The 16763-nt window shown below is 37.9% G+C and overlaps 1 protein-coding gene across 1 annotated transcript in view; it reads right to left on the reverse strand.

Annotated features, from left to right (window-relative positions):
* The window catches only part of LOC143245805 (cell adhesion molecule Dscam1-like), a 73253-nt gene that overhangs the window by 40383 nt on the left and 16107 nt on the right, over nucleotides 1–16763 (reverse strand). Inside the window, exons 2-7 of the mRNA XM_076492058.1 lie at nucleotides 14691–14852; nucleotides 7556–7705; nucleotides 5068–5185; nucleotides 2916–3100; nucleotides 2081–2353; nucleotides 465–869 (exon numbers count right to left, since the gene is read on the reverse strand). Of these exons, the coding sequence (XP_076348173.1) occupies nucleotides 465–869; nucleotides 2081–2353; nucleotides 2916–3100; nucleotides 5068–5185; nucleotides 7556–7705; nucleotides 14691–14852 (1293 nt within the window). The remainder of the gene's footprint in view (nucleotides 1–464; nucleotides 870–2080; nucleotides 2354–2915; nucleotides 3101–5067; nucleotides 5186–7555; nucleotides 7706–14690; nucleotides 14853–16763) is intronic.

Genomic DNA, 16763 nt, shown 5'->3' on the forward strand with positions numbered 1-16763 from the left:
CCATTTTAAAATCAGCGCGTGAGTGGGTAATATTCTTCTAAAACAGATTGGTTTGTTTTTATTTTTGAATTTCTCGCAAAGCTACTCGAGGGCTATCTGTGCTAGCCGTCCCTAATTTAGCAGTGTAAGACTAGAGGGAAGGCAGCTAGTCATCACCATCCACCGCCAACTCTTGGGCTACTCTTTTACCAACGAATAGTGGGATTGACTGTTACATTATAACGCTCCCACGGCTGAAAGTGCGAGCATATTTGGTGCGACCGGGATTCGATCCCGTGATCCTCGGATTACGAGTCGAACGCTTTAATACGCTTGGCCATGCCGGGCCTAACAGATTGGTAGACAGACATTCTTTGGATAATTATATTCTAAAAGAGGTTTTTAAATTAATCGGAAATTCATTATAAATGTCACAAAATAGTGACTGGATATTAATTTGTTTAGGAAGAGTTTGATGGACTCACTGTGTTGCCAGCGAATTTCTTCTATAGGATAGCCAGCAGCGGGACATCTCGTGTTAAATGTCCTTCCTTCTACAGCCGTCATGTTCTGCATCGGCCGGACGAACGGTGGACCAATCACGTTTATCTTTTCTCGGTTCCAAACGGTACCAACGTCATTAGAAGCCTGGCACTTGTAGTAGCCTCCATCTTCGACTCGGATGTGTGTCACATTAACGTAGCTTATAACTTGAGCTTTTGAACTCACGTAGTCTCCGATGGAGAATCGGAGGTGTCCGGGTATGGGGTAGTCGTCCAAAACCCAACGCACTTCTGGAAGGGGTTTCCGGAAGATACACACTTCAGAGAGAGTTGATCCAGGCTCAACTGTTATAGACTTGAAGGTTTCCTTGAATGTTGGGGCAATGTCTGGAAGGTTCCAAATAAGACTGTCAAAACTACATAATCAAATGTTCCTTTCTATAAATCAAAACTACATAATCAATTTTTCCTTTTATGAATCAAAACTACATAAGACTGTTACAACTACATAAGCAAATGTTTCCTATTAAATCACTACCTATTATAATAGGGTGAAAGATAACAATTCTATGATAATGTTGTTAATACCTTACTTATGATGATGTGTGATAACAAACAATACACTTCTAGTGATGCGTTGCGAGACACTATAGAACAAAGATCACACGTTATTAAACTAACAGTTTATTGTTACCAGTCAGAACGGGAACGTAAATCCAAATTCTTAAACTCGCCACATTAATGACATTGTACCAGAAGTATCAGACACAACAGACTGATAAACCTGGTACAATATCAGATACAACACACTGGTATACCTCATACAATAACAGACACAACACACTGGTACTCCTCATACAATAACAGACACAACACACTGGTACTCCTCATACAATATCAGACACAACACACTGGTATACCTCATACAATATCAGACACAACACACTGGTATACCTCATACAATATCAGACACAACACACTGGTACTCCTCATACAATAACAGACACAACACACTGGTACTCCTCATACAATATCAGACACAACACACTGGTATACCTCATACAATATCAGACACAACACACTGGTATACCTCATACAATATCAGACACAACACACTGGTACTCCTCATACAATAACAGACACAACACACTGGTACTCCTCATACAATATCAGACACAACACACTGGTATACCTCATACAATATCAGACACAACACACTGGTATACCTCATACAATATCAGACACAACACACTGGTATACCTCATACAATAACAGACACAACACACTGGTACTCCTCATACAATATCAGACACAACACACTGGTATACCTCATACAATATCAGACACAACACACTGGTATACCTCATACAATATCAGACACAACACACTGGTATACCTCATACAATAACAGACACAACACACTGGTACACCTCATACAATATCAGACACAACACACTGGTACACCTCATACAATAACAGACACAACACACTAGTATATCTCATACAATAACAGACACAACACACTGGTACACCTCATACAATAGCAAACTAACCCTTAATGTTTCAGTCACAACAAATTCAGTGTTCTAAATAATCACCTCCAAGTTTTAACTCGGCCGCTCCTTGTGCGCAGTCCTTGTCATTATATGCAATGCACTGATACAGTCCTTTGTCCTCTCGTCGTACATGCCGCACTTCAAGGACATCTCGAGACACAAGGTGCACCCTGCTATTTGCACGTGACAGTTGTTGATGGTCCTTCTTCCACGTAACGAAGTTCACTGGCCGTCCAGAAATGTTGCACTGGAACACAACAGACTTGCCTACGTCAACGGTGTGGACTACAGGGACCACACGAACATGGAGAGTTTCTGATGGGTTTACAGAAAAAGAAAACCCTTAATTATCGTATCACAAGGAACAGATATCTAGTCAAAGCCTTACTGACGAAAAGCTCCACTCTGAATACCACATGATTTAGGGTAAAAACAAAACAGTAGTTACGAATCTAATATACAGTTCGGAGCAAAAGATATTTCTGTTATATTCAGACGGTAAGAGCCACACAAAACAGTCATAATACAAATAATAGAAGTAGGAAACAACAGATTCACGTCTCGAGCCATGGTGTATATTATTTAAAATACATTTATAAATATCATTCAAGCACATTTAAAAACCACGTGAAGTACACATAAATAAATAATACACTTATAGGCTATTGGTGATGTAGTATGTTTATTTCCGTTCTAAAGTTTTAATACGTAAAATTTGCATTAGAAATACATAGATATTGTAATCTAAAAATGGGATATTTTTATTGATGAATGTTTTCAAATTTATTCATTTAAAAACCGTTTAACGAGTTCTGATTGGTGGACATTTTTGTGGCTCCATCTCGACGTTACATCTGGAACTAGAAGACGTACAAACCTCTTACAGTTAGATCAATTTCTGCTTTCTCCTGTCCATTGCTGTTGTTCACGAGACAAACATACTTCCCAGAATCCTCTACGGTTGCCTTACGTAAAAGTAAAGATCCACCTATCTTCCCCAATCGCCCCCCAAATATAATGGGCGTCATTATGGCATGAAAGTCTGTTGTATATCGGTACCACCTGTAGAAAAAAATCGACGTTCACTGTGACGTCATTGAGACGAAATGATAACACTTCATACGAATAAAGTTTGGATAATTACAAGTTGGACGTTTCGGGGAAATCTCTGGAATTAGAATGAAATCAGATAACAAACTTTACGTCGGATATAAGATTACTCGAATATTATTACGTACGACAATTAAAGACGAGAGTTCCACGTGCCAAGTCATGCAAATCATGCTAAACCGTACTCATTTAACAGGGAGTAAGTATGTTTATTCATGTAATAATACTGAGTACGAATCAATACATAATTAAGTTTCTATCACTCGCACCGAGTCAACCCGCACAAAGGAATTGAGTGTAGCGTGACTGATTCCATACGCACGTGCTTCTAATTGGACGTAAGCCTAATTATGTTCGTTCGTTCATTAATGGCTATCAAATACCATGAAAAATGGAGAACAAAACGAAAATCCCATTTTATTCTGACAATTAGTAATAAAATAAACGTTTCGTTTAAATGACTCAGTCATTTTATTTGAATATATTAAATGAAACAGTCGTAAAATGAAACGAAATAAGTTTATGTTTACTGTAATATTTCTGAGGAAATCTATCTAAAACACGCCCACTGCTAGAACGCGAAAACTGATACGTGAATTTACAAACGTTTTGAGTTACATTTTTATTTATTTTTTAATATGAGTTCAACTTGTCAAAGACATATTTTAGAAATTTCAGTACCCTCCCACAGTATGAAAACAACAACAAAACTTCGAAATTACTCAACGTTTCGCTCTACAAGTATCGATGAAATTCGAAGGTTGGTTTCTTTTGAATTTCGCGCAATGCTACACGAGGGCTACTTGCGCTAGCCGTCCCTAATTTAGCAGGTTTAGCTAGGAGGATATCTTAGTGGTTAATAACAACTAACTACGCATGTCTAGCTAAAAGGATATCTTAGTGGTTAATAACAACTAACTACGCAGGTCTAGCTAGGAGGACATCTTAGTGGTTAATAACAACTAACTACGCAGGTCTAGCTAGGGGGATATCTTAGTGGTTAATAACAACTAACTACACAGGTCTAGCTAGGAGGACATCTTAGTGGTTAATAACAACTAACTACGCAGGTCTAGCTAGGAGGATATCTTAGTGGTTAATAACAACTAACTACGCAGGTCTAGCTAGGAGGATATCTTAGTGGTTAATAACAACTAACTACGCAGGTCTAGCTAGGAGGATATCTTAGTGGTTAATAACAACTAACTACGCAGGTCTAGCTAGGAGGATATCTTAGTGGTTAATAACAACTAACTACGCAGGTCTAGCTAGGAGGACATCTTAGTGGTTAATAACAACTAACTACGCAGGTCTAGCTAGGAGGACATCTTAGTGGTTAATAACAACTAACTACGCAGGTCTAGCTAGGAGGACATCTTAGTGGTTAATAACAACTAACTACGCAGGTCTAGCTAGGAGGACATCTTAGTGGTTAATAACAATTAACTACGCAGGTCTAGCTAGGAGGAGATATTAGTGGTTAATAACAATTAACTACGCAGGTCTAGCTAGGAGGATATCTTAGTGGTTAATAACAACTAACTACGCAGGTCTAGCTAGGAGGATATCTTAGTGGTTAATAACAACTAACTACGCAGGTCTAGCTAGGAGGACATCTTAGTGGTTAATAACAACTAACTACGTACTTGTAGGTTGGAGGATATCTTTGTAATAAATAACACTACATACGTGTAGGTTGGGGGTGGATATCCCACTGATAAATAACACTACATACGTGTAGGTTGAGGGTGGATATCCCACTGATAAATAACACTACATACGTGTAGGTTGCGGGTGGATATCCCACTGATAAATAACACTACATACGTGTAGGTTGCGGGTGGATATCCCACTGATAAATAACACTACATACGTGTAGGTTTGGGGTGGATATCCCACTGATAAATAACACTACATACGTGTAGGTTGGGGGTGGATACCCTTGTGCAGCACAGGGAAGGATGATGTCCTCTTCACTTCTGGTGTCAACTCGAGTTTGAATGTGGTTGATTCTCGGTGACCTGTTACTGTGGTCATCTGGAAAAATACAGTGAAGAAAATTATTTTTGTAAAGAAACGAATCACAAAGATTAATTATAAAACAGCTGTTAACGAGCGATATGTTAATGGTAGATGAAAGAGTCCTCTTGGCGAGATGTAACAATCTCTAACGTGTTTTTAACAAAGTTTCTTTATAACGTAACGACACCGTGAGTTACCCGTCTCTACAACAGGAAGAAACTCTGGTTTCTGTTACCTTCTAAAGTTCACATATCCTGTGTGATGTGACGTGTTTATAATGTTACTGAGTCCACTCTGCCGTAATCACTCTGTAAAAAAATTCACTGCCGATGTTGAAAGTATCTCGCCAGATACTTTGTCTAATATTGAAAGTATCTCGCCAGATCTTTGTCTAATATTGGAGTATCTCGCCAGATACTTTGTCTAATATTGAAAGTATCTCGCCAGATCTTTGTCTAATATTGAAGTATCTCGCCAGATACTTTGTCTAATATTGAAGTATCTCGCCAGATCTTTGTCTAATATTGTTAACAATAAAATGTATAAAATGAAGGGAAAAAATGGCTAAACAAACAGCAAGTGAGTTCCAATCATGTTATTTCAGTGGATTTGTTTTACAAACACGGGATTTTTCTAAACCAAGGAATCAGTCACGTGATTCCCAACTGAAGTGACGTCAATAAATATTTTCACAGAGAACATGTCTACCTGTCAGAATGTTCGCTAGTTAATCTGAGAATATATAAGCTGGTTAATCTGATAGAATGCAGGCTAGTTATTCTGACAGAATATACGCCCTTGTGCAAATTAATTAAACAAATGGTCATTTTACAATATTTTCAACATGGCGGCCGGTGTAGGCTCGCTGGACCCACTGATTTCCTTTAATAGTTATTTTTTCACACAGACGGCGTCATTATCTGAGTTTTGCAGTATGGTCGATCTATTTTTCGGATATAATACGAAATTTTGAGGAATATTACGTCACTCGAAATTGCCTTAGAAGGACATGGAGACCAGTCAAAAATCAAATTCTTACCAACTCAATGAAGAAAAAACGGGATCAATGGGGTCTGAAATACAAGAACTGGACGCAAGAACAATGGAGGAAGGTGTTATTCAGTGACGAGACTCATTTCTTCGTACAGGGTCAAAGAAGTCTGCATGTTCGCAGATCTCCAGGTGAGAAACTTTGAGAATTTCACATTAATCAGTTCGTAAGACATCCCTTGAAGAAGATGTTTTGGGGCTTTTTCAGCTAATATGGCGTCGGAGTCTTACATATCGTAGAAGGTATGATGCGAGGACCACAGTACCTCGAAGTTTTACAGAGAAGAGTCGTTCCAGAATTGAAAAGAGGTTTCCAGATGGATCTGGCATTTTTCAGCAAGATCTGGCTCCGTGCCACACATCGAAACTTGTGAAGAATTTTATGACTACAACGCGAATAAATGTGCTGGACTGCCCTGGAAACTCTCCGGACTTAAGTCCTACTGAAAATCTTTAAGCGATTTGTAAAAAAAGACTTCGGGGAAAAGACTGTACTACGAAAGATAAGCTAATTGAGGCCATAATTGAGGTGTGGTACTGTGATCCAAAAATTAGTAAAGATTGCAGTCAACTCGTGGACTCGATGCCAAAGCGGATTAATGATCTTCTGAAAAATAAAGGCGGTCACATCATTTATTAATTTGTGAGTAATTTTTGGATTTAAAACGCAAAAAATTGAAAAAATCGTAATTTTCCGTCTTGTTTCAATTAATTTGCACAAGGGTGTAAGCTAGTTAATTTGACACAATGTAGACTAGTTAATCTGATATAATGCAGGCTTGATAGCCTGACAGCGTGTAGGCTAGTTAACCTGATAGAACGTAGACTAGTTAATCTGATACGATCTAGGCTAGTTAATATGATATAATGTAGACTATACTAGTTAACCTGATATAATATAGGCTAGTTAACTTGTTAGAATAGAGGTTAGTTAACTTGATGGTATGTGAGTTAGTTAACCTGATATAATATAGGCTAGTTAACTTGGTAGAATAGAGGTTAGTTAACTTGATGGTATGCGAGTTATTTAACCTTATAGAATGCATGCTTTATCACTTTATGTCAACCAAGAAGTTGACCACGGACCTGAATGTAACAAAGGAGGACGGAACATTTATAACAAGTAATAACGGTTCTTTCAGTCATTTAAAAGAGTATCCAGAGAGAGGGAAGGGGCCATATAACAACTAATTTCCGTGACCCAAGAGGGTTTTCAGGGGCCTTATTTAACTTGACAGATGGTAGACTTTGTTTTAGTATAATGTGATCAGGTTACTGGTAATTTGAACGTTGCACAATTATTATGATTTATAGAAAACCGTTTTTGGGTCATACCTGAAACTACCAACTTGCCCGCCGTTTCGCTCGTCTTGACCTCTCCTGTTATGCTGTTCTTTGTAATGCATCTGTACGTCTTGAAACCGTCTTTAGAATTAGCTTCTTGAATATGGAGTTCGCCGCTTGGGAAAATCAAGTAGCGCCCTCCTGTGGTTATATACAACACTAAAGCTCATTACTGAAAATACAGTCCTCTATAAATAATACAATCCTGCGACGATTTCATTGTACTGAAATGATTACCTGTTCTACACTAATTCCTGTACGCTGCATCTGAAAATAATATCGGTTTTTCTCCATCACGTTCATATTTTTTTCACAAAACTTCACAACGCAGTGCATAAAAGACCACAACACGTAGTCTTGAGACTAAAAGACAGATTTCACTATAAAATTTAGGGCACGTATTCGTTTGACATCAAAACTCTTCGTTTCAATTCAGTTTGTTTGTGTTTTTGTTAACAATAATACTTTGATCTGAGTAAGAGGTTATTTTGATTCCAAATTAAAAAAAAAAATTCTTACGCGACATAAAAAATAATGTTTTCTACATATACTTAGCTGAATTATGGAAGATCCGTTATTAAAGCGAAAACAACTTTTGTAATGTGAAATTCGCAGGCTTGTGTAGTTACTTAATATATTTTCCATAAAGAAACTGTAGACATTTCAGAAAGTTTTGCCTGCATATAAATAAATAAATACTATTTTGATAAGTAACATACACCTCAGTCTCTGTATTTATATCGCAATATGTCATTAGACATCGATAAAACAATGAAACGTCTTTTTAAGACCCAACTCATAAAGTTAGCACCAATATCTGTATACCCCAGGCCTCGGCATGGTCAGGTGGTTAAGGTACTCAACTCGTAATCCGAGGGTGGCGGGTTCGAATCCTCATCACACCAAACACGCTCGCCCATTCAGCCGTGGGGGAGTTATAATATGACGTTCAATCCCACTATTCGTTGGTAAAATAGTACCCTAAGAGTTGGCGGTAGGTGGTGATAACTAGCTGCCTTCCCTCTAGCCTTACACTGATAAATTAGGGCCGGCTAGCGCAGATAGCTCTTGTGTAGCTTTGCGCGAATTTCAAAAAAACAAACTCTCGCCCTAATATCTATAAGTGAACAAAATAAAACAATTGTTCTGTAACCCTCGCGAGGCTACAAAGAAATCTTGTGGCTTCAAGTACTGAAAATATAAATTAAGATGTGTAGAGCAGACTTGAAAAACTAGTGCATGACCGACTGGCTACAAATAACACATTCAGACTGAGGTGATGACGAGACAGTAACATACGTGTCTACTACAAATAACACATTCAGACTGAGGTGATGACGAGACAGTAACATACGTGTCTACTACAAATAACACATTCAGACTGAGGTGATGACGAGACAGTAACATACGTGTCTACTACAAATAACACATTCAGACTGAGGTGATGACGAGACAGTAACATACGTGTCTGCTACAAATAACACATTCAGACTGAGGTGATGACGAGACAGTAGCATACGTGTCTGCTACAAATAACACATTCAGACTGAGGTGATGACGAGACAGTAGCATACGTGTCTGCTACAAATAACACATTCAGACTGAGGTGATGACGAGACAGTAGCATACGTGTCTGCTACAAATAACACATTCAGACTGAGGTGATGACGAGACAGTAGCATACGTGTCTGCTACAAATAACACATTCAGATTGAGGTGATGACGAGACAGTAACATACGTGTCAGCTACAAATAACACATTCAGACTGAGGTGATGACGAGACAGTAGCATACGTGTCTGCTACAAATAACACATTCAGATTGAGGTGATGACGAGACAGTAACATACGTGTCTGCTACAAATAACACATTCAGACTGAGGTGATGACGAGACAGTAACATACGTGTCTGCTACAAATAGCACATTCAGACTGAGGTGATGACGAGACAGTAACATACGTGTCTACTACAAATAACACATTCAGACTGAGGTGATGACGAGACAGTAACATACGTGTCTACTACAAATAACACATTCAGACTGAGGTGATGACGAGACAGTAACATACGTGTCTGCTACAAATAGCACATTCAGACTGAGGTGATGACGAGACAGTATCATACGTGTCTACTACAAATAACACATTCAGACTGAGGTGATGACGAGACAGTAGCATACGTGTCTGCTACAAATAACACATTCAGATTGAGGTGATGACGAGACAGTAACATACGTGTCTGCTACAAATAGCACATTCAGACTGAGGTGATGACGAGACAGTATCATACGTGTCTACTACAAATAACACATTCAGACTGAGGTGATGACGAGACAGTAACATACGTGTCTGCTACAAATAGCACATTGAGACTGAAGTGATGACGAGACAGTATCATACGTGTCTGCTACAAATAACACATTCAGACTGAGGTGATGACGAGACAGTAGCATACGTGTCTACTACAAATAACACATTCAGACTGAGGTGATGACGAGACAGTAACATACGTGTCTACTACAAATAACACATTCAGACTGAGGTGATGACGAGACAGTAACATACGTGTCTGCTACAAATAGCACATTCAGACTGAGGTGATGACGAGACAGTATCATACGTGTCTACTACAAATAACACATTCAGACTGAGGTGATGACGAGACAGTATCATACGTGTCTACTACAAATAACACATTCAGACTGAGGTGATGACGAGACAGTAACATACGTGTCTGCTACAAATAGCACATTGAGACTGAAGTGATGACGAGACAGTATCATACGTGTCTGCTACAAATAACACATTCAGACTGAGGTGATGACGAGACAGTAGCATACGTGTCTACTACAAATAACACATTCAGACTGAGGTGATGACGAGACAGTAGCATACGTGTCTGCTACAAATAACACATTCAGACTGAGGTGATGACGAGACAGTAGCATACGTGTCTACTACAAATAACACATTCAGACTGAGGTGATGACGAGACAGTAGCATACGTGTCTGCTACAAATAACACATTCAGACTGAGGTGATGACGAGACAGTAACATACGTGTCTGCTACAAATAACACATTCAGACTGAGGTGATGACGAGACAGTAACATACGTGTCTGCTACAAATAACACATTCAGACTGAGGTGATGACGAGACAGTAACATACGTGTCTACTACAAATAACACATTCAGACTGAGGTGATGACGAGACAGTAACATACGTGTCTGCTACAAATAGCACATTCAGACTGAGGTGATGACGAGACAGTAGCATACGTGTCTACTACAAATAACACATTCAGACTGAGGTGATGACGAGACAGTAGCATACGTGTCTGCTACAACTAACACATTCAGACTGAGGTGATGACGAGACAGTAGCATACGTGTCTGCTACAAATAACACATTCAGATTGAGGTGATGACGAGACAGTAACATACGTGTCTGCTACTACTAACACATTCAGACTTAGGTGATGACGAGACAGTAGCATACGTGTCTGCTACAAATAACACATTCAGATTGAGGTGATGACGAGACAGTAACATACGTGTCTGCTACAAATAGCACATTCAGACTGAGGTGATGACGAGACAGTATCATACGTGTCTACTACAAATAACACATTCAGACTGAGGTGATGACGAGACAGTAACATACGTGTCTGCTACAAATAGCACATTCAGACTGAGGTGATGACGAGACAGTATCATACGTGTCTACTACAAATAACACATTCAGACTGAGGTGATGACGAGACAGTAACATACGTGTCTGCTACAAATAGCACATTCAGACTGAGGTGATGACGAGACAGTATCATACGTGTCTGCTACAAATAACACATTCAGACTGAGGTGATGACGAGACAGTAGCATACGTGTCTACTACAAATAACACATTCAGACTGAGGTGATGACGAGACAGTAGCATACGTGTCTGCTACAAATAACACATTCAGACTGAGGTGATGACGAGACAGTAGCATACGTGTCTGCTACAAATAACACATTCAGACTGAGGTGATGACGAGACAGTAGCATACGTGTCTACTACAAATAACACATTCAGACTGAGGTGATGACGAGACAGTAGCATACGTGTCTGCTACAAATAACACATTCAGACTGAGGTGATGACGAGACAGTAGCCTACGTGTCTGCTACAAATAACACATTCAGATTGAGGTGATGACGAGACAGTAACATACGTGTCTGCTACAAATAGCACATTCAGACTGAGGTGATGACGAGACAGTATCATACGTGTCTACTACAAATAACACATTCAGACTGAGGTGATGACGAGACAGTAGCATACGTGTCTGCTACAAATAACACATTCAGATTGAGGTGATGACGAGACAGTAACATACGTGTCTGCTACAACTAACACATTTAGACTGAGGTGATGACGAGACAGTATCATACGTGTCTACTACAAATAACACATTCAGACTGAGGTGATGACGAGACAGTAGCATACGTGTCTGCTACAAATAACACATTCAGATTGAGGTGATGACGAGACAGTAACATACGTGTCTGCTACAACTAACACATTCAGACTGAGGTGATGACGAGACAGTAACTTACGTGTCTGCTACAAATAACACATTCAGACTGAGGTGATGACGAGACAGTAGCATACGTGTCTGCTACAACTAACACATTCAGACTCAGGTGATGACGAGACAGTAACATCTGTGTCTTTCAGCTTACTATCAGTTATAGCATAAAGCTCCTTACATCTGTGTCTTACAGCTTACTATCAGTTATAGCATAAAGCTCCTTACATCTGTGTCTTACAGCTTACTATCAGCTACACCACAAAGCTGTTCATACAGTCTTGATAAAACAATATTTATAAATTGTTGTATATTAATGTTATTGTTTACAAGCACAGAGTAGTTATTGAATAAATGTCTGAGTGGTAACAGAGAAGGTAGCGTGTGATTGGACAAACATGTACGAAACGTTATTCGTTTTGAGCTTTTGTTCGTCATAACACACATAGACACCTGTTTTATATAAAGATGTGTTTTTAATGTAATATTCTTTTTACAAGAGATCAACGCTTTGCTCAAAACGATTCGTTGTATTTTTTGTAGAGCCATGTATCGCCACGTGGCAGAAATTTTAGACCGTCAAAATGTTCGACTGCCCAAAAATGGTACGAAGCCAACGCACATTATCAGACAAGTAAAGTACCCCCAATGAATTGTATCCAGAGTCACGAAACTTCATCAGACTACAGGAAACGTTGTTCCTGGAAGATCTACAAGTAGAGCCAAAAAAAAATCCGCTATTTGAGATGACCGTGTTTTGATCAGGTTAACACGTGAAAGTTCAAAAGAGGTCTTGCAACACTTTAGGATAGCATTGGCATGAAAGCGTCCATTCCAGAGTATTTAGAAGAACAACGAACAAGATTATAAAAAACAAGGTTATTTTGAAAGAAGGACAGTCTTCAAACCAGGATTCACCGTCGTCACTGGGTTATTTGCATGTCAACTTATAGTTAAGATAATAGTGACATGTCATCTTTTCCTGTTTCAAGCTTACTAAAGCTGACAGTAAAATTTGTGTTCGTCATTTGCCTGGGGAACAGACAAGGGAGACTGTCTATCCCACAGGGATCCTGCAGAAGATGGTGCAGTACATGTTTGGGCAGCTATTCATTATGGTAGAAAAAAAATCTTCATGTTATCCTGGAAACATCAATAGCTTTTCTTACAGGCATCAAATGGAGATGATATTTGTACCGTACGCTAAGCTAACTGGGATAAGGTTTGCAATAACTCTGTAATCCAAAAAGTCAGTGCCACTTTCCACATATTGTGCATTGTACAGGGTTAGCTTGACCTGGAGGACGTTACAAGGATTTACGTATCAAAAAAGTGTCCAGATTGTAATCCCGTTGAGAACTATTGATAGAATTGAGAAGGGAAATTGCTAACCGTGATCTTAAATCAGCTACTGTATGCGAGATTTAGCGCGTTTCACTTACACGTTAAGATGAAATCGCAGTAGATTACATTAACAGCCTCATCGACAGCATGCCACGTCATCGTTTGGAGATTATTAGAGTACAAGGAGGGCCAACCAAGTACTGAATGTTTAATATAAACTGTTACAAGGTTACAGGCACTATTCATAATAATTTGCTGTTATATTTTGCTATTATATATATTTTGGTAAAGTTTTGTTACGATAGGTGAACATCTTTATTACACATCTTTCTACAGATGTCTGTTAAATTTCTTTTCTCTTCTAATAAATCGTTAAAGATGTTTGTAGAACCATAAACATTACATGTGTAGATATTTAATATAACATAATCTCTCACTTTGACAGTACTAAGTGTATTTGTATTCCATCTTTGTAATAGCGATTTTACTTGTTACAAAATACACAAACATTTTGACCAAGACTGTATTTGTGTCTGTCAGACCTATGATTACTTCAGGTTCTTATGCCCCATATATATAACCAACCCACTCTTCTATTCATTTGTTGTTCTTGAGAGATTCATAACTACATCAACATCTTTCTTGAGCACGCACGCCGTCCCGTTAACCCCGTAAAACCATATTAGTGTATTATACCCACATATCTAGTCCGTCGGTGGACATAGCGGATAGTTCGATGTGACTTTGCTCTAAGAAAGCACACGCACGCACCTATCCGTTCCCTACCCTGACTAGTAATATATTATAACATTTAAACAATGTATTCCCCGCCGAAGTAAGTTGGAGAACTTATAATGCGAATCATTGGGACTCGTTAAACCTAGTTGACAGTACATAGATAGTCAGTTCATTGTGTTGCTTTATGCTTAAAAACAAACAAAACACATTATTTTGACCATTAAAAGACTGGAATACATTTCACGTCTTTGTTGTTGACATAAAGCTACATAATACAGGTCGCTGGTATAGAAACCCGTGTTTGAGTGCTCCAGATTTTCAACGCTGACTTATAACAAACTAAACGTTATTGTTTCACTCTATATTTACTTTCATTTATAAGTCGTTTTCAGTGCGAAATAACTAACTTACAAAACTTATACGATTAACAACAATGCGTCTTCTACAACACGTACAATAACTGGTGTACGTACCTCTTTCGCCATTGGATGTAATTTTTAGCTCGTCTCCTCTCTCCCATGACGTAACAGTGACGTACTCCTTCACAAAACTAGGGATGTTGCACCTTAGAACAGCGGTGTTTCCTTGGATTGAATATCCATTGACAACCTGGACTTCGTAGTGTTGTTGAACAACTGGAAAAGACGTACATGTAATAAGTCTATATTAACAAACTGACTAGTTTCACGATATATTAACAAACTGGCTAGTTTCACGATATATTAACAAACTGACTAGTTCACGATATATTAACAAACTGGCTAGTTTCACGATATATTAACAAACTGACTAGTTTCACAATATATTAACAAACTGACTAGTTCACGATATATTAACAAACTGACTAGTTTCACGATATATTTACAAACTGACTAGTTTCACGATATATTAACAAACTGACTAGTTTCACGATATATTAACAAACTGGCTAGTTTCACGATATATTAACAAACTGACTAGTTTCACGATATATTAACAAACTGACTAGTTTCACGATATATTAACAAACTGACTAGTTTCAAGGTATGTTAACAAACTGACTAGTTTCACGATATATATATTAACAAACTGACTAGTTTCACGATATATCAACTTACTGACTAGTTTCACGGTATGTTAACAAACTGACTAGTTTCACGATATATTAACAAACTGACTAGTTTCACAATATATTAACAAACTGACTAGTTCACGATATATTAACAAACTGACTAGTTTCACGATATATTAACAAACTGGCTAGTTTCACGATATATTAACAAACTGACTAGTTTCACGATATATTAACAAAGTGACTAGTTTCACGATATATTAACAAACTGACTAGTTTCAAGGTTTGTTAACAAACTGACTAGTTTCGCGATATATTAACAAACTGACTAGTTTCACGATATATATATTAACAAACTGACTAGTTTCACGATATATCAACAAACTGACTAGTTTCACGGTATGTTAACAAACTGACTAGTTTCACGATATATTAACAAACGTGCTGGCTTCACGATATATTAACAAACTTACTGGTTTCGCGATATATCTGTATGTATCTGTAACCATAGTTTACGTTATTACTGTTACATGGATATGTAGTTCTTTAATCTGTAACCATAGTTTACGTTATCACTGTTACCTGGATATGTAGTTCTTTAATCTGTAACCATAGTTTACGTCATCACTGTTACATGGATATGTAGTTCTTTAATCTGTAACCATAGTTTACGTTATCATTGTTACATGGATATGTAGTTCTTTAATCTGTAACCATAGTTTACGTTATCACTGTTACATGGATATGTAATTCTTTAATCTGTAACCATAATTTACGTTATCACTGTTACATGGATATGTAGTTCTTTAATCTGTAACAATAGCTTACGTTATCACTGTTACATGGATATGTAGTTCTTCAATCTGTAACCATAGTTTACGCTATCACTGTTACATGGATATGTAGTTCTTTAATCTGTAACCATAATTTACGTTATCACTGTTACATGGATATGTAGTTCTTTAATCTGAAACCATAGTTTACGTTATCACTGTTACATGGATACGTAGTTCTTTAAACTGTAACCATAGTTTACGTTATCACTGTTACATGGATATGTAGTTCTTTAATCTGTAACCACAGTTTACGTTATCACTGTTACATGGATATGTAGTTCTTTAATCTGTAACCATAATTTACGTTATCACTGTTACATGGATATGTAGTTCTTTAATCTGTAACAATAGCTTACGTTATCACTGTTACATGGATATGTAGTTCTTTAATCTGTAACCATAGTTTACGTTATCACTGTTACATGGATATGTAGTTCTTTAATCTGTAACCATAGTTTACGTTATCACTGTTACATGGATATGTAGTTCTTTAATCTGAAACCATAGTTTACGTTATCACTGTTACATGGATACGTAGTTCTTTAATCTGTAACCATAGTTTACGTTATCACTGTTACATGGATATCTAGTTCTTTAATCTGTAACCACAGTTTACGTTATCACTGTTACATGGATATGTAGTTCTTTAATCTGTAACC

Source organism: Tachypleus tridentatus, chromosome 3, assembly GCF_004210375.1.
Source record: "Tachypleus tridentatus isolate NWPU-2018 chromosome 3, ASM421037v1, whole genome shotgun sequence".
In the NCBI taxonomy this organism is placed as follows: domain Eukaryota; kingdom Metazoa; phylum Arthropoda; class Merostomata; order Xiphosura; family Limulidae; genus Tachypleus; species Tachypleus tridentatus.